Source organism: Typopeltis vanoorti, chromosome 14 (genome assembly GCF_054136105.1).
Source record: "Typopeltis vanoorti isolate ZY-2024b chromosome 14, IOZ_Tvanoo_1.0, whole genome shotgun sequence".
NCBI lineage: Eukaryota > Metazoa > Arthropoda > Arachnida > Uropygi > Thelyphonidae > Typopeltis > Typopeltis vanoorti.
The window spans coordinates 48533110-48559914 of NC_143562.1; the positions used below are offsets into that span (position 1 = coordinate 48533110).

At 35.9% G+C, this 26805-nt stretch overlaps 1 protein-coding gene across 1 annotated transcript in view; it reads left to right on the plus strand.

Moving 5' to 3' along the window:
- Window positions 1–26805, plus strand: part of LOC150099439 (cytochrome P450 4V2-like) — a 115827-nt gene that overhangs the window by 26807 nt on the left and 62215 nt on the right. Inside the window, exon 4 of the mRNA XM_090404353.1 lies at window positions 25372–25457. Within this exon, the coding sequence (XP_090260479.1) occupies window positions 25372–25457 (86 nt within the window). The remainder of the gene's footprint in view (window positions 1–25371; window positions 25458–26805) is intronic.

Sequence of the window (26805 nt, forward strand, 5' to 3'; positions counted from 1 at the left end):
ACTACCCCAACTTCAGCCGAATCAGCAAGTTGCGCAAGCAGGCAATTTGTGCAACTGAAGATTTGGAGTAGAGATCGGGTACACATTCAAATTTTTGAAACGCGTGCAAAAGGATCACGTGTTAGCACTCTACAGGATAAATTTCAACAGGGTGGGCTAAGAGAATTCTGTTTGAAATAAGTGGTTTTCGTGAAGGAATAAAGTTGCAAACACAGGTGTCTTCTAATGTCTGAAAAACATAATTTTGACCATTCAAAGTGGGTAAGAATTATTGGGAAGCTGAATAAGGCCGCAGAATTGCTGATATTGCCAGAGAGTTTGGAATCCCTCATAGAATTGTATTTGGATAGCGTTTCAAGCCTGAAGCATGAGCATGAAGACAGGTTTTCGTTATAACAGCGAAACGTAATCAACGTATCACGGCAGGCCAGCTTGCAAGTACGTGGATATCTCTACAACCTTTATGAAGCATTCAGTCACAAGTTGGTCTATATGCCCGAAGGCCTGTAAGACACCAATGGGCTAATGTATTCTTTACGGATGAGAGTCGTTTTAGTCTTACCTGCGATTCTAGACACACATGATCTGGCGTGAAGGTGATAGCGCTTACCACCACGAAAATTATTTTGGAAAGAATACATGGCAGTGCTGAGATTATGGTGTGGGGAGGCATTATGCGTTAATGGAAGTTCCAAAATAGAAGTGCTGGAAAAGGGGAATATGACTGGTGAAGAATATTGAATCGAAGTTCTTGAACATCTTGTTCGATTGCTCGTGGTGCTGTAGGCAACGAATTCATTTTTATGGATGACAATTCCACACCACTCCGTACATGAGCAGTGGAGATACTTCTGTAGACCAAGGATTTTAATCGAATCGAGAAGCCAATATGTTCTTTTGATCTCAAGGTTATGGAACATGTTTGGATCGCAAAAGCGAGATGTATTCCTCAGAAATTACCCTCCAGAAAACTAATCAAGTCCTTATTCTTGCTCTGAAAGAGGAGTGGGTCAGTTTTCCTCAAGAACTCCTGAATCACTAGGTACTAAGCATGGTACAACATTGTGAGAGAGGAATCCAGTTCATGTTGGGCATATTCCACAGTGAAAGGTCTCCGCGCACCTAGTTTTCTCTAAGCACTGTACATTACGTCCTTATCAACTTCTCCAGGAAATTTGAGTGAAACGTATTGCAATATAAATTGTACGAAATTTGCAACGCATTTTTGGTGTAATATAATGTATTAGTATATGGGCAATAAATTTATGTCCACATTTGGCTGTGGTCACGAAATTATTATTTTCGTACAAAGGTAAAAGAGTAATTTGACCTTAGCTTTTGGGCACCATTGCATGACCAAAGACTATTTGTACGACACTAAGTTCACTCATACGACAGTTTTTGCAAGATGTCGTAGCTGTGAATCAATGGATGAGCAGTCCGGGCAGCTTCAGATCTTCCCGGAAACGAACAAATAAATTCTGAAATTGTATCCTGGACCCGATTATATCACTGTAATTTTTGATTAAAATTTACGAAAATATACCTAAAATAGTTCTTGTTTAATTTTTGATGTATCATAAATCAACTTATGAATAATTTGTTGAGTTCCGTGTAAGGGCTGTATCCTAATTTTAATCGGATCGGATGCATGTGGTCCGGCCCTAAAAGTCGGCTTACTACTGATAATTCATTCTTCTCGACATTCGAGCCTGTTATACTAGCGGGCTGTTAGGTTGGCGCCAGCGACACAAAATAATCGGCGAACTCTCGAGTCCAATGCGAAACATTTTAGGATTTCGCTAAAATAAAAGCCAGACGAGTCCCGTGTAGCAAAATTAATGTAAAGAATATTTGCATAAATCTCTTAACTTTATATTACTATTTTATATTATTTTGAAAATTTATATAACTTGAAAAAATTTGTAAGCAGGACTAATCCGTAGGTAACATTATACTGTAAAGCGGTTTTCGTTTGTTTTTCATTTCCTGTTCGTTTTATTCACACTTTATTCAAAAAAACCTTTTTGGAATATATATATATATATATGTAGAAAAAATTTTTTACCATGGGTATAATATATACGTTAAAGATACCAAGCTATTTTAAATATAAATAATCCTGGTATTAATCCATTTCCCAAGTAAGCAAATAGACAAGTAAGTCAAGTTTGCGCCTACAAGTAGTGCAAGTCTGGGTAACCCGTAGGTAGTGCAAGTCTTAGGCAACTCGTTCTACATATTACTCTCGTCCTGAGATTTTCATTTAATGAGGTCAAAGCACCTTATGGCAACTTGTTTAGGTAAAATATTTATAAGCTCTGTATTACTTCACCCTTGGCATATTTTTAGGTCTGGCTCCCAGACCTAAAAATGCCAAGGGTGAAGTAAGTGAAGTAAGTAAAAAATGCCAAGGTGAAGAAATAAAGGTCGAAACAGGTATGGGTAGTGACCATTACCTTAATACATAGCATCATTCATTTCCGCAAGGAAATGTGTTTTGCATTAGGGGAAAATTCTAAGGAAAGTGATCACACCTTGCTCGACCTTTGCAACGAGTAGCCTACTGTTGCACTATGTGCAGCCGCAAACATGATTTACTTGTTTGTTTGCTTACTTGGGAAAAAGCATTAAGAAACCTAGATTATAAAATTGCTTCGTAGTATCTTTAACATATATATATATATATATGATGACAGAATGATCATTGACTCGGTTAACATACATAGTTTTATGAAAAAAATTCAATGACTAGAACCGAGATTTAATTAAAAAGGTTTTAATATAAACACACCACTAGTTTCGGCCTGTAACAGCCTTCTTCAGGTGACATTATAAAAGAAAAAACACTAAACATTGAGGGTTAAAAGACTATGAACAACATAGACAGTCTTTATACATAATTAGCATGAAAACGTTGTATTTGTATTTGAAGCTGTTCTTTCATTTGTTGCATTGTTGGCAGAGTGCGTGCTTGCTACATCACGTGAACGCCAGTACATGATTACAGATGAATGACTATCTGGGAGGTTGTAGCTTAAGTCGTTATTTAGATGAACAGGACTGAAGATGATTTCTCTCGATTCCACAATTTTTCTCTCTATTTCGTCACTGCAACGGAAGATGTTTGTAGATTTTTTCCAGCAGACTTTGTGACTTTGGTTATCATCATTAGGATTAGCCGAGAAAAGGATATGACTTGATAATGCACTTGCTCGCTGTCTCTTGTAAGTAATGTCTCTCATGAAATGCGTATGGAAGAACACATGAGAGACATTACTTACAAGAGACATCAGCAGTGCACAGTAGCGCAGCAAGAGTGCTAGGAAGGAGTTGTTGTACATGTGATGAAGATTACCTAGGTTACCATTTGCAGAGGAGTTCTGAAACTGAAAATTGTACAATATAGTGAATAATCTTCCTGTATATTTCATCTTCCTTTCTTTCCGAATTCAACAACAATAAAACGATAAAAATTGTTCGTGGTGAACAATTTTTATCGTTTTATCGTGAACAATGGGCTAAAGACAGACTTCCCAAACCTCCTAGATTCGCTTACCAAATATACATTTTCTTAGTTCCAACTTTAAGAATGTCCATTCCTGTTGCCAAACTGCCACTGACTATTTTCTTTAAACACACTTCAATTTCGGCTTCTTTGGAGATTGTATATCTCAGTTTCCTAGTTACACACGCTCTGACATTTGACTTTCTCAACTTGGCATTCTGAATAAGTTATCTCTGATTAGGAAGTTTCTGTGACTTTTCTAATAAGATTCCCTCTTTTTTGTATCTTCATCTGGATAAAAGTCCCATTGTCTCATTATAATATTAAATAAGCTGCTTTGGTTATTAAGGGAGGAGATGATTCTCCGTTTTATTAACAGAATATTGGCACTGGTTCTTGTCGTTATGTGCCATCCCATAGTTTTTAACTCTTGGTGATCCGGTGAACTACTGTTCTCTTAACCACTAAAAGATAGAGAAATTTTAAATATAATTTGATAAATTTGGTAAGTTTTTTTATGTTATCCACCCAGCACATTTGTAGTATTCATGTTCCTCTCATTCCCTCAATCTTCTCCAACATAACTGCCTTTTCCAATAATTCATGAGTTCGCATAATATGTTCAAAGTACATCAACTTCTGTTTAGCATCATCGCCTCCAAGAGGGCAATCTGCCATTAAACTCCTGAAACCCTTTTACTGGTCATTCTGTAGGTCCATTGGATTCTTATTAGTCTCTTCTACACCCATAATATAAAAGAATCAATTCGCGTACACTTTTCCTTCTTAATAAACCAATTCTCGCACCCATACATCACTACTGGAAATACCATTGCTTTGACAATTCTATTACGTGGCCTTAACCCGGCCTCTATCGTGAATAATTTTTGTCATGTTTAAAATTAGCTTTCGTTTTCTCCCATGACTATCCTTCTTTTAATTTCATTTTCGCATTTACTATTTGTGATTGCGGACACCAGAAAATCATGACTTCCAACGACTTAATTTATTTCCTTCTATAATAAATTCATTTAAATTGCCAGAAGCAATTTTAATGAATTTAAACCTTTGTGTTACTGTTGTTGGAACGTAAGCCTTCTAATATGGATATTGGTAGCCACTGTTCTGCACTACTCCATCAGTTAACACATAGATTTCCAGAGAAGGGTGCCAATTAATATAAAAGCTAGTATAACATGATAGAATAAAAAGACGAACTTATCCTACCTACTTGTCAAGATATTCAGGTGGGAAATAAGCGAGACTGTAGCCAAGCACACATTGCTCCGAAATTCATTGCACCCAATGATAATACAAACATTATGCCAAAGACGGGATTCTAACTCGCAGCTCTTATACTATTCACTCGGGCAACCAGGCATACAGATATATCGATAAGCTGTACTGATGAATTATATACGGAGCGTGATTGAACGATATTTGGTAAAATTTTGATGAAATCCAATATAAGTTTGTTGGATAAACTATCCAATAAACTTATATTGGATAGTTTATTCTGTAACGACATTTGGAGGGTCTTTAGTGAGTATCTGGGACGGATAGTGCCACTGTTTCACATTTCTCATTTTACTAGGCTTTGCGTACAGATATACCGTATGATCCTTTCATAATGTCTCTGTTTCATAGTTATTTGAAGAAAATACAAAGCCTACTGACTCGAGTCCGAAGCTGATTCTCACCTTATTAGTTTTTCTGTAGTAGTTTGCATTCTGTGCAGGGCGACGCCTTCTGAAATATGACTAAGTGCTTCTCAGGAAAAAAATTATTAATTTACTGTTCAATCTAACTCCTAGTATTATCTCTTTCCATTACGACGTACATTTACAAACGTATGATAATTTTTTAAAATTCATTATATCGGCCCAACTTGAAAAATCGGACCGATATAATGAAAAAAATCAAAGCTAGAAAATTAGAAATATGGATTCTAATCACGTATAGTGAAACATGTAAGTGTCTATAAAAAAGAAAATCATTTAAGTGGGTTTAATTCCTTCAGGAAAAAACAAAAAAGTACTCGGTATTGCACTTATGTCGTCAATTAGAAGCCATAAAATAAATGATCACATGACACGAATTTCATTTGTAATCCTCGTCATGTTATAGAGGTATTTAAAAATTCTTTGAATTTTCTATATTGTGTTTCTTTTTTTCTTTTTAAGGAGGAAATTTAAGTTTCTAAAAAAATATTTCTGCATAGTATTTGAGAATGAAGATCATTTGAGCGTGTCAGTGAAGATCATTATCGGCTGAAAAATTGGCTGGAGTTACAGAGAAACGAGGTTGACATTCATTCTTCTAATGCAATATGTTATTGTCATATACTCTTAATATAAAATTATTATTATTACTTTGAATATAATGTGCTTCGAGTTTCGAAAGTGAGAGTAGATTCTTGTTCTGACAATTGAAAAAAATGAAAGAAAGAAAGAAACAGCTGTCTATAGTTTGTATTATATTTATTGTGTCACTGTCCTGGATTATTTCTATACTTCGATTTATGGACTGAATTTTAGCACACTTGAATTTGTTTAAAAACAATTTTATGGAGCGAGTAATTATGATTAAAGTTACGGAATAAATGAAATACACACACACACACACGCACGCACACATAAAGAACATATTCACACTCACGTACGCAGAAATATTATATTTTAATTAAATTGAAATGCATAATTCTAAACAAATTAAATTTCTATTTTCGTCACAAGTTTATGTCCCCACTTTTGTTCATGCACACACGTATAAACAAAAATAAACATTTAATTTTTCGATTTAATAATCTCTCGTTTTTAAGATTTACTATTTTATGTGAATATTTCCATCCACAAAATGTTGAATGGATTTAGCAACATCTTAAATTAGACTTGTGATCTCAAACGATAGCAAGGCAGAGGTAGAGTTGATTTTGTTCTGGGGTGACAGAATTCTTCACCTATATAAAGGTATTTAAATAGTCGCGAAGAAGGATTTGAACTTGTTAGTTGGAAAACGGATTGCATATTCACTAGTGTGCAACAGAACAAAACAGAAAATAAAAAATAATAAACATTATAAAAATGCTGCTGGTAGAATAGAGGCAGCTTGGCATAACTTGATGGATAATAAATAATGCTCTTATTCAACGCATTTTAATTTTTCCCAATCCTTCTAGGCAAACATTTGAACCCTTTTTGTGTTTGTCAAATGTGTAACTATATAAGTATGTAAATTTTTGATATTTTTCATTAGTAGACTGGGGTGATATATCATCTGTATTCCAAACATCTCAGGAAGGAGTTTGCTTTCCTTAGGATTTCACGGTTCATTAGTCAGACTGAGTCCTCTTCAACCACTCAGACGATGCATGCAGACTTGAGAAATGCAATATTCGTTTAGGAATTTTCAATCTGCCCATCAGAAGAATACCTTGAAACGGTATTGATATTTTTCGTATCAAGTCCTCTTGAAATATATATACTGAACAATTACCTATCATCTCACTATTCAGATCTTAACCTCATTCATTCTCCTTACCAGCTGAACACTCTTCACAAACCGAATGCGAGTTCATGTTTTTGGTTAAAATACCGCTAAATTGGATTACGTTCTTGATTTTTGATCTTCCAGTTGCTTCTATTGCTCTGGCTATGTTAGTGTTACAAACTGTGCAAGATATAAAGACGAAAATAAAGGTAGCGATGGAAGCGCAAGAAAACCTCAAGCGCGAAAATGCAGAGTTGCAGAACACCCTGAAGTACCAAATCGAGCACATACTACAAAAAGAAAAAATTAACTTCAAATTGAGAGAATATCAAAAGAAAAGACAGAATAATTAAGCAACATAGTGCAACCGATCGTTACCAAAATTGATATTCCACCCATAACCACAGACATTGCCTCTATTAACCTTGGCCGACTAAAAGCAAAGAGATACCGCCATCAATCATCGCTCATCTTACCAGCAGAAGTCTGTGAGTCTGTCACAAGTCTGTGAGTTGTCGGCCTTGTTATCTTCCTTGCTAGAGGAACATAAGGCCGACAACATCGATCCTATCTGACATTAAACTCCCAGCACTAATCTATAATTCTGTACACTGGACTCCATACTTTAAAAGTCTTTTATAACAGGCAAGGAAAACACAAACAGAGAAAAGCTGCAAGTTCCTGTGGACTAAAGATTTACAGATATTTATGAGACAGAATGAAAACACTCGAGTTTATATAATTGCAAGAGAATCCGAACTACACAGCCTACCAATATAATACATTAACTCTCCACATCCTTAAGAACAGGATTTAAAATTACGTTAAAAAACATATTATGGAGATCTCAATTCTAGCCGAACATATCCAGTCAGAAAATATAAACTTCAATGTCTTTGACAGCTTGAAGAAATGAACTGACAACGTTTCCACAAATACCGTCTTCATTACCATACACACAAACATAAGAAGTATAATTAGGTATAATGAGGTAACAAAGTTTCATTTTGTTACCTCCCTCACCTCATAACACCACAAAACTCGAAAAAACTCGATCATATCAAAGTGGATTATCGAAAAACCTTGTAAAAAATACAGAGTGGGATTGCCTAATTAAACAAACGATTCTGTAACTTTATATGAAAATTTCCAAGTAATGATCACTGACTTATACGTATACACAAAAAAAAATCAAGAACGCCTACAAAGGAGGAGATAAACTGACAGTAATCCATGGAATAATGGCAATATTCTAAAGATTTTAAAGATTCTAAAGATAAAATTATAAACTTTACTATTGTAAAGGAAAATATCTGGAAAAGAACTAAAACGTCACCCAGAAACAACCAACTACAAATATTATAGAAAAACACAAGAAATCAACAAACAACAAAAATTTGTAGGCCAAAAGACATTACTACTATTTTCAAAAATTTATGGAAGATAACGAAAACACGAAGAAAACATGGACTACATTTACGGAATTACTAACTAGAAAAAAGAAAACTGCGGCACGAGATTTTATCGCAAAAAGCTTTGGTCAGGATATGAACCACAACGAACAAGCAGACCTATTCAACTACTCGCTCACAAACGTTATCAAACAACTGAAAAAATATAATCTTCCAACGATCAGCAAAAAATTGCCAGCACAAAGTCAACAGCAAACCATTAAAGCCTTTATGAATTTTCAATAGTAACAAAACAGGAAACGAAGGAAGCGTTCTTACAGATAAACACCAAGTGAACATAATATTCGACATCGTGGTATTTATCAAATAAAATTACAGTGTGACTGAAAAACAAACTCTTTTCGAATATGCGGACTAATTTTGGAATTCACACATATCGACAAATATCCCATCAAATACACAATAAACATAATACACAGAAGCCCCTGACAATAATCTACTCAGCTTTGTCTCTATTTTATCTCTATTGAGGAAGGGTATCTTTGATACTATTCCTCAACAAAGAAAAATTGCGATAATCACGCCAATTTACAAACATGGCAAAAGGAACGATGCACAGAACTACGAACCTATCCGTTATCTCCAAATTTCTTGAAAAAATAACACAACTAGACTACAGAACTATTTAGTACAACATTATTTCACAAAGCCAATACAGCTTCCAGAAAACAAAATGGATCATCACCTAATTAGAAGATATTAGCGATTCCATAAACATAGCCTGAATAAAAAACAAATTTGCTGTCCTTATACATATTGACTTAACTAAAGATTTTGACCACTTGAACATGATATTCTACTGACCAAACTACAATCAATGAGAATAAGAGGAACACTGCATACCTGGTTCAGGAACTATCGCTCAAACAGAACAAAAGTGATAGAAATAGGCACACATTAAAGCCGGGATACTCTGATTAACCAAGGAGATCTTGGTTAATCAGTCTATCAAGGCGCTATATTGTCATCTAACTTGTTCAACATATACATTAACGACATTCACAACTTGACCAAACGAAGTAAAATATATCAATACAGAGACGACACCTCGCTACTAGCGGTCCACACTGACATCAACACCTCTCTTTTCAAAGCACAACAAGACTTAAATGAAATCACAATTTTACCAAATCTCATTTATAATGAATTGCATCAAAACGCAGATGTTAATTACACATAATCGGAGAATCATACGTCCCCGCACAACTATCGCGACACTGTCACACATACCACTGCATTAACAAGCAAACAAACAAAAGCAGCTGCCAATGTCTCAAAATCACACAAGTAACACATGTTAAATACCTTGGCCTTTACATTGATTGCCATTACGAATGGACAAAACATATACAATACTAAACTACGTATCATCGCAGCAAAACTTTTCCATGTAAAAGACATGATTCCATACAACATAAGAAAACTCTTATATAGTACGCCCATAGATTCAAGACCTTTCGACACTTCTGCGCATGTCACAAAAAGGAGAATCTATTCCGATATCAATAATCAATCCGTCTTCTGGGATGAGTGGTTTATTATTACAGGTCGGAGAATTAACTTCTCTTTTAAGATCATTGTAGTTTTTAAAGTGGTAACTATTTTGCTTGTCTAACAGTTGGGAAATTTTATTTATAAAGCACGTGATTTCGTGTGTTGGCGACCAATTCGTACGTCCTTCACTTCTTTCTCCCCTTCAGCATGAATCGACTATTCTTGGCACCAAGCCAAGCTCAGCTCTACAAAGTGTGGGCGAACTATATCTGCGAATCGCTACTCAGATGAGACATAACAATCTATGCTTACACATCAAATAGCCATATAGCGAAAATAGAAACATTGCATTTGAAAATTCATTCAACAGTAATTTGGAGGACCCACATACAAGAGCCAATAACCGAATCCTATATGGTGATGCACAAAATCCTGAGCATAAGAAGTGCTCAGGATTTAAAATAAAAATGCTGATAAAAAAATCTTAAACACTAACTAATGTTAGTAAGGAATTACTTCAACAACACCTATCATAACAGCAGAGACATGTAACGCATAACACGACCCACCAGAATTCTTTACACCCCAAGATCCTTCAACAACTCATACGGTTCTGTAGTAAGGTCACATATCATATCCACGCTACTTAACAACCTACCACAAAATTTAAAACACATAGACAATTACAGAACCATAACTGACCATAAAACACGAACTGTGCAAGCTATACCAACACAATTATTATAACACTGACACCTATTTTACACTTTACAAGCCAGCAGCATCCAACACAACTTGTTTCCACAACTGCAACAACTTTTTTTTGCAACAACTGCTTTCCACCCATAAAAAATACGAAACATAAATAGTGTATGCTAATATATATTTATATATATATATATATATAATCGGGAATTTCAGATGGTGGTGACGGTAATTAATAACAGAAGGCAATGAGATTGATTATCATTTTCTAAACATCTTTTCTTCTTTGGTGACAAACAAAGTGACAAACAAAGGAAGCGTATAAGAATTCGTGACTCAGTTGCAATTAATTTTCACATCTCGCTTTTTCCTAAGCACTATAATAGTTTCGGAAACTTTACATTTCATACCTGCATCAGTGAGTAACTGACACAAATTAAGAACCAGTAATAGTATCGAAACAACTTAAAAAAATAGAGTTAACGAATTGAAGCAGTACCAAGAGCAATATAATAAACAGTGGAAAATCGGAGAAGGTTGAAAACACAACTTTCACCACAGTTCATGTGTCGTCTAGAACTGGAAGAGATTGAATCGCTCTGTAAAGAGTACATTGGTGTCGTTTCTTATTTTGTGGATACATCACCACTTAAAACGTGCTCTGCGAGGATCTGTGGATAACGAGATTCAGACTGGAGACCTCCGCACGTATAGGCCTACCTGTCGAAAACATCTTTGCCATAGTGTGTTGAGATATAAGCTTAACCGTGCATGAATAAATCGAACTTTCGTGGTTTATAACGTTGCCCAGAGTCTAAATACAACGCTGTGAGATTCCAAACTATCTGCCAATATCAGTAATTCTACAGCCTTCTTCAATCTTTCCAGTAATCCTTCCAAGCTGAAATCATCAAGCAATGTCTTTGAGACATTACGAGACGTCCATGTTTGCAACTTTAATCCTTCCCGAAAAGAGCTTCATTCAAATACCCTTTGCTTAGCATAGCCTTTTCCATTTTATCCTAACGATTGCCACCAATTGACCTCTTTGCGCACGATTCGAAAGTTTGAATGTGTACGTGCTTTCTACGCTAAATCATAAGTTATGCAAATTACCGTAAGCCGATTCGTCTGAATTTGCGGTTACAATCTTCAGAAATGGTGCCCGTTCTTAGGGTTTGGACAGCAGTGTATAATTAACTATTATAATATTATAATATTATTATTATTACGGGCAACTCCAGGGAGTCATTAGACTCATCGAGGGAGGCCCCAAATCATTTTCATCACAACTATTCGACATTCATACAGTACCTATCATACCTCGCCTTAAACTCATTCACTGTCACAGCATCCACCACAGACTCAGGGAGCGCATTCAACTCATTCACTCCTCTAAAAGTAAAGAGCCCAGCTCTAACACCTTTACTAACCACACTTTTGCCCAGTTTCCATGGATGTCCCCTAGTCCTCCCACAACCAGCCCTGTTCTCAAAAATATCTTCTGAATTAATTTTATAGAAACCCTTCAGTAATTTGAATGTCTCAATCATATCTCCCCTCCTCCGCCTATCAACCAATTTTTGCAACCCACAAATTCTCAACCTATTCTCACACGGTTCATTCCACAGACCTGCTATCATCTTGGTCACTCGCCTCTGGATCCTCTCCACCTCTTCCCCATCAAGAAGAAACCTAGGTGACCAAATCTGAGCCCAGTAGTCGAGATGAGGTCTTATCAAGGCTCGATACAGAGGAACAATAACCTGCTTGTCGCTGCTTGTCAACGTATTCTTCAGCAACCAAGTGATTTGATGAGCTGATTTGGCCACTTTTGCAATGTGTCCCCTAAATTTCAATTCCTTATCCACCAACACTCCTAAATCTCGTGCCTCATCAATTTCCTGGAGCACGGTTCCACCAATGCAGTAAACTGCCTCCAATCTTTTCACCCCAAAATGCATAACCTTACATTTTGCCATATTAAATTGACATCCATTCTCCCTAGCCCAGACCTCCAATCTATCCAAACCATCCTGCAAAATTTTGACGTCATCTGCATTCACTATTGCCCTACCCAACTTCGCATCATCCGCAAACAAATGAACTGTTCCTCTCAGATCCTTTCCTATATCATTTATGAACAAGTTAAACAGCAGTGGTCCAAGAACAGATCCTTGTGGTACACCACTAGTCACAGGCCGTCTTGTGGACTCTACTCCTGAGTAAACCACTCTCTGATATCTCTCTGTCAACCACCCTCCTATCCATCTCACCAACCCTATGTCCATTCCCATATGCTGCAAATTACTGATTAGAATTCCATGTGGTATCCTGTCAAAGGCCTTAGCAAGGTCCAGTAGAATCACTGTAAACCCATTACCCTTATCCAGTTCAGCCGTCACTGTGTTATAATACGTGAGCAAGTTACTGAGGCATGACCTACCCTTCACAAAACCATGCTGTCCCATATACAGTGTCCCATTTTCTTCTATCCAATCTTGTATTTTCCTCTTGACTATTTTCTCTAAGACCTTGATAATGATTCCTGTTATGCTGATTGGCCAGTAATTTTCAACAGCAGCCTTGGAACCACCTTTGTGCAGTGGAACTATTTTCCCCTCTTTCCACCCCCTTGGGACTGACCCAGTCCTGAGGCTCAAATTAAACAAAATCGTCAAGGGCACTGACAATTCTTTGGCCGCTTCACGTACGACACGAGCTGGTATACCATCCAATCCCACAGATGTATTGACATTGAGGTTCTGTAATAGACTAGTTACCTCTACTTCATTCATCACAATTCCAGTATAAGCTGTTGGTTCTTCCATTTCCGCAAAGTCACCACCTGGATGATATACTCTTGCAAAGTGCTCGCTCAGTAATTCCACAACATCGACTGATTCGGTTACCTCCCTACCCTCAGCATTTTTTAAGATCATTCTACCATGAGCATTTTTCCTTTTACTTGCAACATATTGAAAAAACTGTTTGGGATTCTCTTTAGCCTGCATGGCCAATTTCCTTTCGTAATCTGCTTTTGCTTTTCTTACCAAACTTGTTACCATCCTGGCTTGAGCTTTATACTGTTCATGTACCTGATGGTCACCCTTCTCCTTAAATTCCCTCCACAATTGTTTCTTTTTTTGCAGCTCAAGCTTAATAGTGTTATTCATTCATTTAACCCCTACATGATTTATTATTCGGACTCTTGGTATACAGTCAACTATTGCCTCCTGCAAACAGTTCTTAACCACCTCCCATGCACTATCAACATCCAGCCCTTGCAGTTTTACATGCCATGGCATTGAGCCAAGCACACACATAAGCTTGTCATACTTACCAGCCCGGTAATTCCACATGTACCCTGTCTTAATTGTAAATTCGACTCCTTTAGCCACCTCCCAAGTCATGACCTTATGGTCACTCTCACCAATTGGTGGCAACATGGTCATGTTCGTTACAGCTACATTCTCAGTTGCAATTACTTCCAGCACTCTCTGCCCCCTGGTATTTTCCAATACATGTTGCCGTAGATAGTTGTCCCTTAATAACTGCATAAAATCCAATTCCTTCCTCCCATGTGCCCTCTCCTCTTTCCAGTCAATGTTACCATAATTGAAATCACCCATAATAATTACCCTCCTTCCACTCATTTCTTCTATTTGCTTATGCATACTATCCCCACCATCCACTCCATCACCCGGTCTATAGCAGCACCCAATTGTATATTTTGTTCTGCTAGATTCTATCTCACACCAAACAGCCTCAAATATGCTTTTTTCCCCATCCTGCAGTTCAACTTCTATACTCCTTGGCTGAAGCTCATCAGCTATCATCAATAACACTCCTCCCCCCTTTTTATTCACCCTGTCACTCCTGAACACGCTATACCCATCGCATTCAATCCCACTAGCTTTATCATCTTCTGTCAGCCATGTTTCACTAATACCGACAACCTGTGGCCTGGAAGTGCCAACCATGGCCAAAAACTCTTCCTTCTTGTTCCTAATACTCCTGGCATTAGTGTACATGAATCGCAGAAGCCCATTTGTCCCATCCCTACTTTGATGCCTTATACTAACTATCCCATTCTGATTTGTTGTCCGTTGTCCTTTAATTTACAGAACTATATATATATATTATGTAGCATCTTATGTGCACTGGAGAAGTTATCAGATTTTCGAAGAAACCACAACATGTCGGCAAGACAAGCGGGGTATTTTATCTCTAGTAGGACTTTCTTTTCTTACTTTCTATCTCATAATTCAAAGTGATAAAGAAATATGTTTGATTTTTATCAGATGGAGGAATTCGATTTCTGTTCTAGGTTGGCCACCACGAGTCAATTTTGCAAATAAATTTCTAATGTTGTTAATATCAACATCATAAACACAAATAATGTTTTATAAAATTCAGTAAGGTTTTTTTTATTGTAATTCAAACGAAATCTTTATGATTATCCATCAAGTTGGTGAGCAACAATTTCTTTTGCCATTTATAAAATCCTAGAAAAATTTGATAAATATCCTATATATATATATACAGACGGTTTATATAATTTGGTGATATCAACAGTTTTCTGTCAAACTGATCTATTGCTGTCTTATAATTCGAATTTCAAAAGCATTACCAAAATTAACAATCCACCAGGCTTTTGGTTTTTTTTTTTCCATTAACACTTTCGGCTGCAATCCTCATCGATCAGGGACCTACTTAGTTCTCGGAATATCATGAATATTCCGAGTACTAAGTACTCCGTAGCCACTAGTACGTGATACTAGTGGCTGTGGAGAAAACTATGTCCAACAACTATAGTTACCTAAAATATTTCAAGTAAATTCAATTGTTGGTTTTGCCTTTTCTAGCGTGTTCGATTCTCTGAATAAAAAAGTATTGTTTAGGATGCACGTGATTAACTGCAAGTGTGCGAAGGTCACGAAGCGTCACCATGGTATCATGTGTCAACTGCGTATTCTCAGAACGCATCCACCTATTAGAAATCCAGTTTCTAATTTTTTTTTAAAGTATTCATGCAATGAACAGGCGAATCACATGTTTAGGAGTGCTTATTTTATTTTATTAATTCAAGTTTTTGTAGTTATTTATTCAAGGCTACGTCTTATCACTTGGCATGCCCAATAGTACTAGATAATCCACTTTTTTGCATCTAGAGATCAAATCATAAAGGTGGTTATGCTATTTCACATATTTCTCACTTTCCTTGTCTGTTAAAAATTGGTCACAACGATTACAAATTCATGACGATGTTCGCTTATTGGCACTTTTTCCTATGAATGTACTCTATTACTTTTTTCCTATATAATGTTAGAACTCCTCCTGAATTGCAGAACTACTGCTGATAAGCACGATGTTGTTTGAACTAGAAAACGTCTACTTTCCAGTCATTTCGACTACTTTACTTTTAATCATATTGCTATTATTTACTGTACTGCTGTATGCAATTCAATACCAATGCAATCATTCACTTGCCAATGCACCGGGACCTATCCCTCATTTTTTTATAGGTAATTTGGATATCCTTTACAAATGCTACAGGGAGAGTAGAAAACGTGGTCTCAGTCATGGTCAGTATAAACTCTTCTATTCATAACTAGACATAGAATTCTGTTTTGGAGAAACATAGTAATTTAATTCGGAAAGAATTTACAATATGCTGTTTCTGACTGCGGCATAAATGTTGTTGAATTTGGTGAGTCCAAAATTGTAGAAGGCTATAAGTGAAAACTTCATGGCATGCTGTACAGTTATTATAATTTTTTTTAAGTTTTCGAACTTCATATAAATAATAATATTAATATCATTAATATTTTGTTTTCTTCGGATATTTTGTTTGACATTAAAACTTGTAAATATTGAAACAGATTAAATGTCCTTATTATTTCAAATGACAATCGATTATATTTACCCACATTCTGTAACCTAAATGAATACAATTAAATAAATTCAAATTTTATGTCAAAAATATAAGCATCGAAATTTAAAAAATTTTAATCAGAGAGCTTCGATATCAGAATTGCCTTCGCTTGCTACTTGAAAGATATGAGCGCTGTTGAAGCATGTGTATTCGCACTGACAGAACGTTTACTTGTGAAAAATACCACTCCCTGACATAAAATTTGATACTGATTGGGAGTTTTGAATGCGAAGCAGTCAGGTGTCAGGGAAGCGAAACTTTACCAAAATGCACTAATAAAAGGCGAAAACACGGTTGCCTGGAAAGCAGTCTAGTGTCTTTCAAGTAGTGCAAGCTAAGACAAATCCGATGCCCAGGATTGTATTTTCACATGCGCTTTGGTCCACATTTTTAAACTTCCGAAGTTTCTATATATATTCGGCTTTGAAAAAATGTTGGATACTTAATATCCATTATGCTATATAATTTTACGAATACAAATAATAATATAGACACTAAAATAATATTCCGCACATGTAGGTTCAATTGATAGAATTTCCATTGTGGAGTCGTGATTTAGATTTCACTGGGGCATAGATGCTTATAAATAGCTCTATGCTGTAGACGATTTTCCTCCCTATTTTTGAGATTATTACCTGATTATAGGAGATTATTTATTTTCTAATTTGGCACCGAAACAGTGCTACATACTAGAGTTCCACATGTAGGACCAGGAGACATCTATGCCTGGCCAATATTCTGTGCTATTGAACTCTACCACGGAATTCGAGAAATCATTCTCTGTTAAGTCCTCCATGACGTCAATATGTCCTGCAAGGCATATAAAGAGAGTATCTTGAAAGAGAGAGAGAGAGAGAGAGAGAGAGAGAGAGAGAGAGTACAAAGCTTAATATGTCCATGTCACTCTTCTGACTCCATATACATCTTTAAGAGATACAGTTGGAGAGGTAAACGTGGGTACGATGTGCTGTTCTTCCTATAGTAGCCGTACCTCGCCTCCGTTTTCAGCATGGTAGGCAATATTCTCAAGATGGATGGTAGAAAGTGATTGCCAGCCTTTACATTGTTAAAGACTAACTCATCTCCCTTATTTACTACAAAGTCAGGCTTCATCAGTCCAATGTAAGGTTTATATTGGGGTTCTACTACTGGTATCCAACCTTTGTTCTACAAACTATTCTCCATAACCGTCACTACTACATTGTGTCTTCTGACTCGTACTCTATGTGTGCGATGACAACATTTAGAAACATGAGCCAAAGTTTCCATACTTTGACATCCTGCCCTTCACTTTTAAGAGCTCGAGTCGACAGTGCAGTGATTCTCGTCCTAAAAAAATCGATATAAACAAAACCAGAGAGAAGGGTGTTTAATTGGTCCTTCTGTCTGGTGCAACAATAAATCCCTCATCAAGGCTGTCGTAATGGGTGTCACTCCATCAAGCACTCATCTAGAGTTACGTCTGTAATCATCCTCGATATATAAAGTCCTATACACAGCAAGATTGCGTCTGAAGACAAGATATTTTGTAATCTTAAAATTATTATTGTAATCTTAAAAAAATATTGTAATTTGGACATACGTAATACCAAGACTTCCATGGTTTACAGTCGCATGGAAAAATGCTAGATGCGCATTGTGAGGATGATATAACACGAATAGAGCAATACGTCCATCCGGATTATTGCTAAGAGAGAGAGAGAGAGAGAGACTCTACCTGAGAATAACCTATGAAAGATGAAAGAGTCTAGGAAGAAGGAAATAATTCATAATGAAGGGCCTCTGTTCAGATTTATGATGGAGCTTTAAGGAAAGAAGAAAGAAAGGTCCAAGTGTAGAAGGGAAAGTTTAGCAGCCTATCGGAGAGAACAGAACACCAAGGAATCTTCACTCCTCCAAAATTGAGACGGAATACACGAACATGGCGTGCAGGGAAAACTCGAACTCACCGTTCAGTTTCTTGACTGTAAAAGAGGAGACAAGAAAAAGCGTACTCGACTTTGTCACACTAATGGCTTAAGCCACGAACTTGAATACAAAGGTCATCAGCAAATGACATCGCATTAACAGTGTGTGTCAAGAGGGTAGCCAATATGGGTTTGGAAGAAAACGAAGAAACGTATTAATTAGACAACTGAAAAAAACAGGAAAGAATGAATCGCCTTGGGGGTACTTCCCTAAGTGCTGTGATGGATGTTGATTTGAATCCCAGGGGAGGGATGGTAAGGAAATTTGCAGAAGAAACCTCTATGTAGGTGAGGAAAGATTCTGGAGAGCTTCAACACACACACACACACACACACACACACACACACACACACACACACACACACACACACACACACACACACACACACACGGTGTATAATTTTAATTAAACGGAAATGAATAATTCTAAAGATATTAAATGTTTATTTTGCTTACAAGTTTATATACTCAATTTCGTGCATGCACTCACCTGTAAACAAATTAGACTTTTAAGTTTTCGCTTTATTCCTCTTTCCAACATTTATATTTTATTATTTCTATGTGAATACTTGCATCCACAAAGGATTGAAGTGCTTTATCAACATCCAAAACTGTAACAGCTCGTTCATCGTACAGGTCATCAAACAACAACGAGCGATCCAAATTAGACTTCGATAGGACAAGTGTAGAACACTTGCTTTCTAATCAGATCGCTGTCTTTTGGTGCTTCCCAAATCTATTGGCCTAAATCTGGGTCTGCATGTGCACTCACCTATACTTTCATTCTCTCTCTCTCTCTCTTTTTCTCTCTCTCTCTTTCGGATGATGCTACTTTTGCAACATCAAGCAATGTGTCGGAGGAAAACATGGTCCCACTGGATTGGTTTAATGAGAGACGAATTTGATGACCGTAGTTAAACATGGGAGCATTCATCTTTTCTTCTTTGAAAAAATATTAAATGAAGAAAGTAAGTTTAACGGAATGTGTGAGAATATTAAGAACTTTAACAAGCATCCGTAACTCAGTTGCAACCAATGTTCATATCTCTCTCTCTCTCTCTCTCTCTCTCTCTTTCTTTCTTCTTATGCACTATAATTATTTCTCAAAGGTATCAGTGAGTAATTTGCACAAATTGAGAACCAGTTTTCTCGCAATATCATCCATAAAAACGTAATAAGGAAAAAAGAAATAAAGACGTAATGCATTGAAACACTGCCAAGAAGAATATAAGAAGTCTTGAAAAGTCGGTGGTATAAGTTGTAGAAAGTAAAAATGAGGCATTTTTTATGAAATTGTTATGCTATGTAACGTCTGTTTTTGAGGAAGATTTCTCCACACACAGAAAACATCATTAGAAGACACAAGATTGAACACTGATGAGTTCACTTATTATTTAAAATTACGGCTAATATACTGAGAAGCACCTGAAATTGTTTTTCTTTTAAAGTGATTTTTATTATTTTTTCTACTACAACAATTGACGTCATTCAAATTATTTTAGTTTCTTTGGGAGAAAATTATCATGTATTAGTTAAAAGTGATTGAGTAGGGTTTGATTTATAACTCCATTAGAAGAAAACTGTTATGACAAGGTTGATCTTTGTAGGATAATCTAGAGAATTGACTGACGTGGGGAAAATATTAATTAAAGGAAATTTTTTCAGATCATGATTGACAAAATGAAGAAGAATATATCAACTTTATGACTTGTAGTTTTTTCACTTTAAAAATACGTATTAGGCTAGGCTGCATGGCTTATTAATTCTACATAATTTCTCCGAATTCGTATCTGAAATTGAAATGAACAAGATATGTAATCGTGTCTTATTTAAACTGGCCATGTTTTCAGTTTTTTGAAGAAAACCCCGAATTTCACCAAGTAAAACAGCCTTACAATATTCGTGAATACCTATCTAGCACACCTTCATGCATGAAGATGGAGATCATATCGGCAGAATTATCCAACAGAACTTCGACATTTGATGATTAACCTGTTGAGTGCTGTGCATACTTTCCACCATTAACACGATTTGAGATGTTCTCTTTTCACTTTGGAGTATTTTTCCAGGTTTCGGCAGGTTTTTATTATTATAATTCAAACTGTATCTATATGATTATCTATCAAGTTGGTGAACTTAACATTGTTTAGCCATTTTTAAAATTCCAGAAATAATTATCATAATGAAAGCACTACCAACATTAACAATGCACTCGCTTTTAGTTTTCCATTGACATATTCGGATGTAATCCGGGAATCAAACACTACTTCGTTCTTCTCGGAATATTAGGAACATGATACGAGTGGCTCAAGAGAAAACTATGTTAACAACTAAAGTTACGTGTAAAATTTCAAGAAAATTTAATTTCCGATTTTGTCTTTTTCTAGCGTGTTCGATTCCCTGTCTGAATAAAAAAAAGAATCGTTTAGGATCCACGTGATTTATGTGCTCGTGTGCGAAGGTCACGAAGCGTCAGCATATCATCTTGTAACTTGTATCATCGTGTAGCGTCTTCTCTGCAAATATCAAGCAATTGGAAGTCGAGTCTTTAATTTTTATATTATTTCTGTGACCAACAGGCAAATCACATATTTATGGGTTTTTATTTTACTTATTCAAATTTATCCTATTATTTTCTTCAACGGTACTTGTTAATTCTTAGCATGCCTACTAGTATTAGATCATCAACTTTTCTACGTATAGAGAATTAAACCATTAAATTAGGCATTCTAGAGATTGTTTTCCCTCTCTGCTAAAAAGATACAGAAATAAAATATCGCTACAACGATTACGAATTAATTCTTTGCCAAGGTCGCCTATTGGCAGATGTTCCTGGTGGTGTATTTTACTACTACTTTCTACGTACTTAAAACTGATTTTGAGTTGAAAGACTACTGCTCGTTTTTATAAGAAAACGACAGTAACTTGAAGGATATCAGCATGTCGTTTGAACTAGAAACCTTTTACTTACAAAGTTTGGACTGCTGCATTTTTAGGTAATATTTTTATACGTAATATGGATGTTTTTTACAAGTGCTAAAGAAAATACCTTAAACAATATTTCTTTTCGAAAGTATAGAGAACTTAAGCACTTTGCACGGAAATATTCACAAAAATACATCTTACAAACATCCTTTGAATTGCTGAATTTGTTTTAAAAGTTTCCTACAATGTCATCCTAATTCGGAAATGTTCGAAGTTCTTTTTGTGAAACAAGAACTATCTGCTTTTTGTGAGAAAGCCTCATAAAATATTGGTTGTATGTAAAAAAATAAAATACAAAATTGCACTCCAGCTTTTTATCCTTCAGAGAGAGTTACAAGAAATCTCTTTAGCCCTAATTAACATTTTGGAAATTGTTAAGCACGCAGTATTTCCACTGACATTGATACTCGAGTTCACTTGTGGATTTAAAGACGTTTCACTCTGAGTTGGGGGAGGTGATGCCAGTGTGAACTTATCATCACGTCTAATGTTTTGTCCATAGGTGTGTGTGTGTGTGTGTGTGTGTGTGTGTGTGTGTGTGTGTGTGTGTGTGTGTACATAAATAAATAAATATATATATATTCCAATTCAAACTTAACAACAGTTTTTGATAACGATGTTGTTGTTAGCGTGTAATGTTTCTGTCGGTCTTTTTGTTTCTATCGGTCACTTGGTTGGCTTACCAACGAAACTAGTTGTGTCCTTATTAAACTTTTATTCTTAATGATTTCAGTGTTTTAAATCATTACAGTTCTTAAATATGTTCATATGTTCGTAAACTGAGTCAATCTACAAATATATATATATGAATGAATGTATGTATATACGTATGGAGTTTTCATCGGCATACCTTTTATATCACTAGCGTTGACTCAAGAACTGCTGCGATTGCAAAAACAGTTTGTAAAAGAAAAACTGATTGTATTATGGGTTTTCTTGCACCCTTTGGTATCTGTAAATACATGGAAACTGGCACAGGTTAGTAGCAAATATATCTTCAATTACGATTTAAATATTAAGTGAGAATTTACAGTGAAATCCACATATTATTATTATCAATTTTCTAATATCGTTGCTTAACTTGAAAGTATTATAATTTTAAGATCACTGTATGATTTGTAGTTTTCATTTCATGATGGAATCATTTATGGATTATTCTTGAAATTATTGTTTATCACTATCTGACACTTTTTAGAACTGGAAAGAAACCACCCGAATCTAAATTTCTGAGAGCATTTCCGATATCCTGTAGTAGCGCTGTATGCTTTCTTTGCTTTAAAACTGTAATATGAGCGAATGAGCATTGAGCTGATCGTCGGAAAGCGAAGCTTCGCAATACCATGCCTTACGACTATCGCAGATATGACGCTTTTCAATTACACTGTTGTCCAAATCCCAAGGACGAATAATATTTCTGAAGATTATGATCCCAAATTCAGACGAATCAGCAAGTGGCAATTTGTGCAACTGAGGATTTGGAGTAGAAAGCGGGTACACATTCAAATTTTCGAAACGCGCGCAAAGCGGTTACGTGTTAACAACTACAGGATAAATTGCAACAGGCTCGGCTAAACGAATTCTGTTTGAAATAAGCTGTTTTTGCGAAGGAATAAAGTTGCAAACTTAGATGTCTTCTAATGTCTGAAAAACATCTTCTTCTTCTTCCCTTCACGTATTAGGCCTATTGGCCTGTTACGGAGCTATCCCCTTCTAAGCCGTACCGTTCCCAATTATAAGGTGGCTAGCCCTATGCCTCCTGGTGTGTCCTATATCTGTAGATGCGTGTGTTCACTCGGCCGATTTGCTCTGGGGAGGTAAATCCCCAGATAAACTGGGGAGAAAAACCCTTCAGTCCACGCCTAAGATTGGCGTCTCCTCACGTCGGCGACGAGAATCGAACCCAGGACACTCCTTTCCCAGGCATATGGTTGCGATGCTCATAACTACTCAGCTAACCGGGCGGAGCTGAAAAACATAATTTAGATTAATTCCAAGTGGGGAAGAATTATTGGGAAGCGTGAATAAGGTCGCAGAATTACTAATATAGCCAGAGAACTGGGAATCTCGCATAGGGTAGTATCCAGGCTCCGTGCACCATTTCAAACCAATGGAATGTGTTCCCGATGTTTATTAAGAGGTCGCCCTCTCTTTACTAAGGAACATGAAGACTGAGGTTTCGTTATAACAGCAAAACGTAATCGATGTACCAGGTGAGGTCAACTTGCAAGTAAGCTCCATTCAAGCATATTACGTGGTTATCTTGACAATCTGTCGCAAGACGTCTGCGACAAATAGTACTACATAGCTTCGGACATGTATGGCCCCCTTTATCCACACTTCATCGCAGAGCACGGTTTGAATAGTGTTGTATCCATAAAAATTGGACAATATATCATTGGCTAACGTGCTGTTTATAAAGGAGAGTCGTTTTCATCTTTCTTAACGATTATAGACGACATTTGATCTCATTTGAAAGTGGAACTGCTTATCATCGCGAGAACTGCTGAAGTTTATGAACAATAATTTTTACTTCGAGTTATTTTTGCAGAAGTGGATTTAAAACGTAAGCAAACTAAAGGTTTTATAAAATTCTCGGAAAAAAAATTTAAACCCGCAATTTGAATTTTGAATTTACCTGCTGAAATACAAACCTTCCACAGTTGAATTTTATGACTAAGGAAAAATAACGACAATTTGTGAAGATAATGACCAATTAATTGACGTTAGAACAACCATACTCTTAAACATTATTTCAGGTGGTTTTATAATTTTTTTTGAGATATATGATCTTCGTGGCTATCCATGCATGCACTAATATGGTTGCAATGGTTTTAATCCGAAAATTAGCTTCAATATTGTTCACATATCGAGCAAACTTCCTTTTGTAGTCAGTTTAATAATACGTTTTACTTCTTCTTTTTAGCGAATAGCTGAACATGTACCACACGTACACGTTTGCGTTTTTATGATGCAGTTAATGTTTTAATTATTCGGTGTAGCTTGATTTGGAGATAGCTACTTTTTATTTCTTTAAAATTCAGAGATGAATAACCATTAGTGGTGCTGACTCTCATTTAAGAATAAAATTCCAATCAGAGTGAAAAAAAAAAAGAAAAAAAAAAAAACCGAATTTCTGCATCCTTTTTTTTTTTAAAGACAACCCTCATAATAAATTAATTAATTAAAGCAAATTAAAAAAAAAAGAATCAAATTAAAATTTAAAATAAATATAATCAAAGATTATAATAAATAAAAAACATAGATTAAAAACAAATAAAAATAATTAAAACAAATTAAATCATAAAAGACATTCACTTTGTCTCAAAAATGTGAGGATATGCGGCATTTAGAACTTCACTCCTTATTTTATCTCTCTTTAGGAATTCATAATTACACAGAAAAAGTTCATCAGATGTCACGTGGATATCATCATGGAGACAGATCGGTAACTACATTGAAACATGAATCAAAATAAAAACTCATAAATCACGAGTACACTAGCTCGTGTCTCAGTCGGTGATGAATTTAAAAATACCAATAATAAAATTTGTACAAATAAAAATTAATTAAAACAAATACTAATGAAAAAATGAGCAGCTAATAGTGATCGCTTCCCAAATCTTAATAATTGAAGTTCGAACGGTGTCAATATTCATTCAGGAAAACAGAGAATTAACGAGATTATATCCGTAACTATGCCGATATTATAGTTGCATATTTTCCAAGGGGTATTCTTTAAAACAAATAGACAATAAAAAAAGTAATATAAGAAATCGAGCTTTGTAGCATATGAGCATTTCCTTCTATTTCAGATTCTTCTCAGCAATAATTCTTTCGTATTTAAGTCAAAAGAGTACAGGTTTCTCAAGCCATGGTTTAATGAAGGATTATTAATTAGGTAAGTATGTTTCAGGACTGTCTTATATAAATAATAGTTCTTTCCCCCAAAAAATAAATCAGAGAAATAATATGCTTCTAGTAAACTTCATAATACGTATCTGGTTTAAACTGGATTATTAAAGTAATTATTATTATTATTATTATTATAACGGTGTTTCCATGGAGTCAAAAGACTCAACTTTTGAGTCTTTCGACGGGAGATCCTATACTGACACACTAACAATTGTTCACAAAATACCTATCATATTTTTCCTTAAATTTATTCACAGTTGAAGCATTCACAACCCCCTCTGGCAACGCATTGCACCCATTCACAACCCTCGAAGCAAAAAATCTAGTCCTAACACCCTTGTTAACCACATTCTTACACAATTTCTAGGAATATCCCCTTGTTCTCTCCTTTCATACACTGGTCTTAAAAAGTTCATCAGTATCAGTCCTATAAAATCCCTTTAATAATTTACATGCCTCTACCATATCTCTTCTCCTACGTCTATCAGCTAGTTTTTGGAGCCCATTGATCTTCAATCCATCCTAATAGGGAACATCCCACAGACCTGCAACAATCTCTGTAACTCGCCTCTGAATCCTCTCCACCATTTCTTCATCACCAAGAAATCCAGGTGACCAATCTGTGCGCAATAGTCCAAATGAGGTCTTATTAATTCCTCATAAAGTGGAACAATAACTTCCTTATCCACGCTTGTCACTATGTTCTTCAGCAACCATGTAATTTGATGTGATGTTTTGGCAACCTTTGCAATATTCCCTTTAAACTTAAGTTCTCTGTCCACAATAACTCCCAAGTCCTGAATTCGCTAAAAAATAACAAGAACCTAATTATTACGAAAGCTGGTAAAGGGAAGGCTGTACTCATCCAAGACAGAAGAGAATACGAGAGAAAAATATCACTATTACTCCATGACTATTCGATTTATGGGCCCCTCACTTCAGATCCTACGGATTGACAAATAAGAAAGCTTATTGCCCTTATAGAAAAAATATCGATATGGGATGAAGATAAAAAGAAAACACTAAAGACCTCCTTCTGGCGCACACCGAGATTATATGGTGTGCGCTCAAAGGAGCCTGGCTTATGTACTTCGAAAAGTACATAAGCCAGGAATTCCATTAAGAACGGTTGTAGACTGTACCGGTTGTCCCACTTACAACATATCACAATTTTAGTCAAATTTACTTACTTCTTCAACTAGAAGAACTGCTACCTATATAAAAAATTCTGTGGACTTCAGAAATAAAATTTTCGATCTGCATCTGGACGATTCGGAGGTTATGATTAGTCTATATGTTGTTTTGCAATTATGAATTTTCCGTTGGGGGACAGC